The sequence below is a fragment of the Papilio polytes genome, unplaced genomic scaffold (genome assembly GCF_000836215.1).
Source record: "Papilio polytes unplaced genomic scaffold, Ppol_1.0 DF824124.1, whole genome shotgun sequence".
Classification (NCBI taxonomy): Eukaryota; Metazoa; Arthropoda; class Insecta; order Lepidoptera; family Papilionidae; genus Papilio; species Papilio polytes.
In genome coordinates, this window is record NW_013525080.1 from 611,607 (window position 1) to 613,358 (window position 1,752).

Here is a 1,752-nt window from a genome sequence, read left to right on the forward strand (position 1 = left end):
CGCCGCGCCGCAGCGACTCCACTCATCTCTCCACCCACACGATCTCCTCGGCTCAGCCGACTGTTTAAATTGACTAAGTGATGTTATTTAGTGACTAGATAGACTTCCAAAGACTTTGTTTCGTATGTTATTATTAGTGGCAATTCGCATCGTCCGTTAATTTGCGCGTCCGCATCGTGTAATGCGCTTGGACCGGACTGACCGAGGCAGCAGATTGAGGGGGCACAGACCTTTCTCAGCTTTATTCAGTGCTCAGTTGATTTTTAACAATTTAATGAATGTATGTGAACAGAGGCAGAACAGAGTTCTGTGGCGTGTTCTTAATGCGACCAAATCGTATACTTGTCGACGGGTAGCTAAGTGTGTGCGTGGAATAACATAAATGGCGGTGCTATTAAGGAAATGTATACTAAAGAAGGTAGGTTTGTTTTGGTGGGTCCACTGGCTGAAGTTGCTCGAGTATTCATTATTTGAACATTCTTTATGCATTTTCTTTAATAATAAGCTAATCAATAGTCGCGTGCTTTATATTTGAGGAGTCAATGTAAGATGTTGGTGGACCTCGTGGATGTGGTTTAACATGAGTTGGGTTTTGTCAATTTTATATTACGTTCCTAGTTAATTAGCTGAGATGTAAAAGCTCTAGTTGTTAACTTTTGAAAAAGAAAAATAAAATCATTTTGAAGGAAACTATTCTAAAAAACCATTACTTTTTACTGCACATTACCCACCATAATTGCTTAACTTACATGTACTTAATTTATTTTGTACAAATTTTTTATAAACGTAAAAAAAAACGTCATAAGACATTTGCAAGATTTTACAATCGTTATATGCATGAAATCTATATGTATATTAACTTTTTAGATAAATATATAGGAAGACATATATTGATAATTTTTATTAGGAAAAAAAATTAGTATAATAATTACATTGGGCATAAAAATCTAAAATAGTGAAAAATTTTAAATCTCACCATAACTTTTTTTACATCAATGTATTTAATTTATGTCATTGGAGTTAATGTAGTTGAAATCAAAAATTTTAAATCTTTGTTTTAAAATGCAGTCAACAGATGGCGCTATAATATTAGAGATAACGCCTGTTTAGGAATGTAGATAATTGCCGGATATTATTTTTCTTTTTCAATTAAATACGAAACATCAATGTTTATTTGCAAGGGATAAGATCTTGATGATAATTAATGTAGGAATATATTATTGTATGTTAGTATGTGTATAGTTACTATTACATAGCATATGCTTCTAGTATGTTCTAGTAATGAAGTACATTCTTTTGGCGATATTTTATACATTGGGTATAAAAAGTTGAAGATAATAAGTATTTATATATAATATATTAGAAGAAATTTAAACTAATGTGCCATTTTAATATTAAAATTTTTACTGTCGAAATGTGAAGATTATGTTACTATTTATACCTGATATTTTTTTTAATTACCTACACACAGTTATTCAAATATTAAACCATCCTGTCATTTAGTAGTTATTAAAGAGTCCTTTGTTATAGATTAGTCTTGGGCTTAATCGGACATCAGCAAGTGCGCACCGTACTAGTACAATTGGGAAAACGTACTAGTACACACGTTTAGTACCTTTAGTACTTCAGATTTGTGATAAAACAATAACATGAATAGAAAATAACGAGGGTTCTAGATTACTTCACATCAAATTTTAAGCATGGTCAAACATATGTTATTAGCGAAAATAAAGTTACAAATGATTTTATCCA

General features: G+C 31.4%; 1 protein-coding gene across 1 annotated transcript in view; it reads left to right on the forward strand.

The window, feature by feature from the left end:
- Positions 1 to 324, forward strand: part of LOC106099383 (amyloid beta A4 precursor protein-binding family B member 1-interacting protein) — a 31,564-nt gene extending 31,240 nt beyond the window's left edge. Inside the window, exon 14 of the mRNA XM_013277919.1 lies at positions 293 to 324. Within this exon, the coding sequence (XP_013133373.1) occupies positions 293 to 324 (32 nt within the window). The remainder of the gene's footprint in view (positions 1 to 292) is intronic.
- The last annotated feature ends 1,428 nt before the right edge of the window (positions 325 to 1,752 follow it).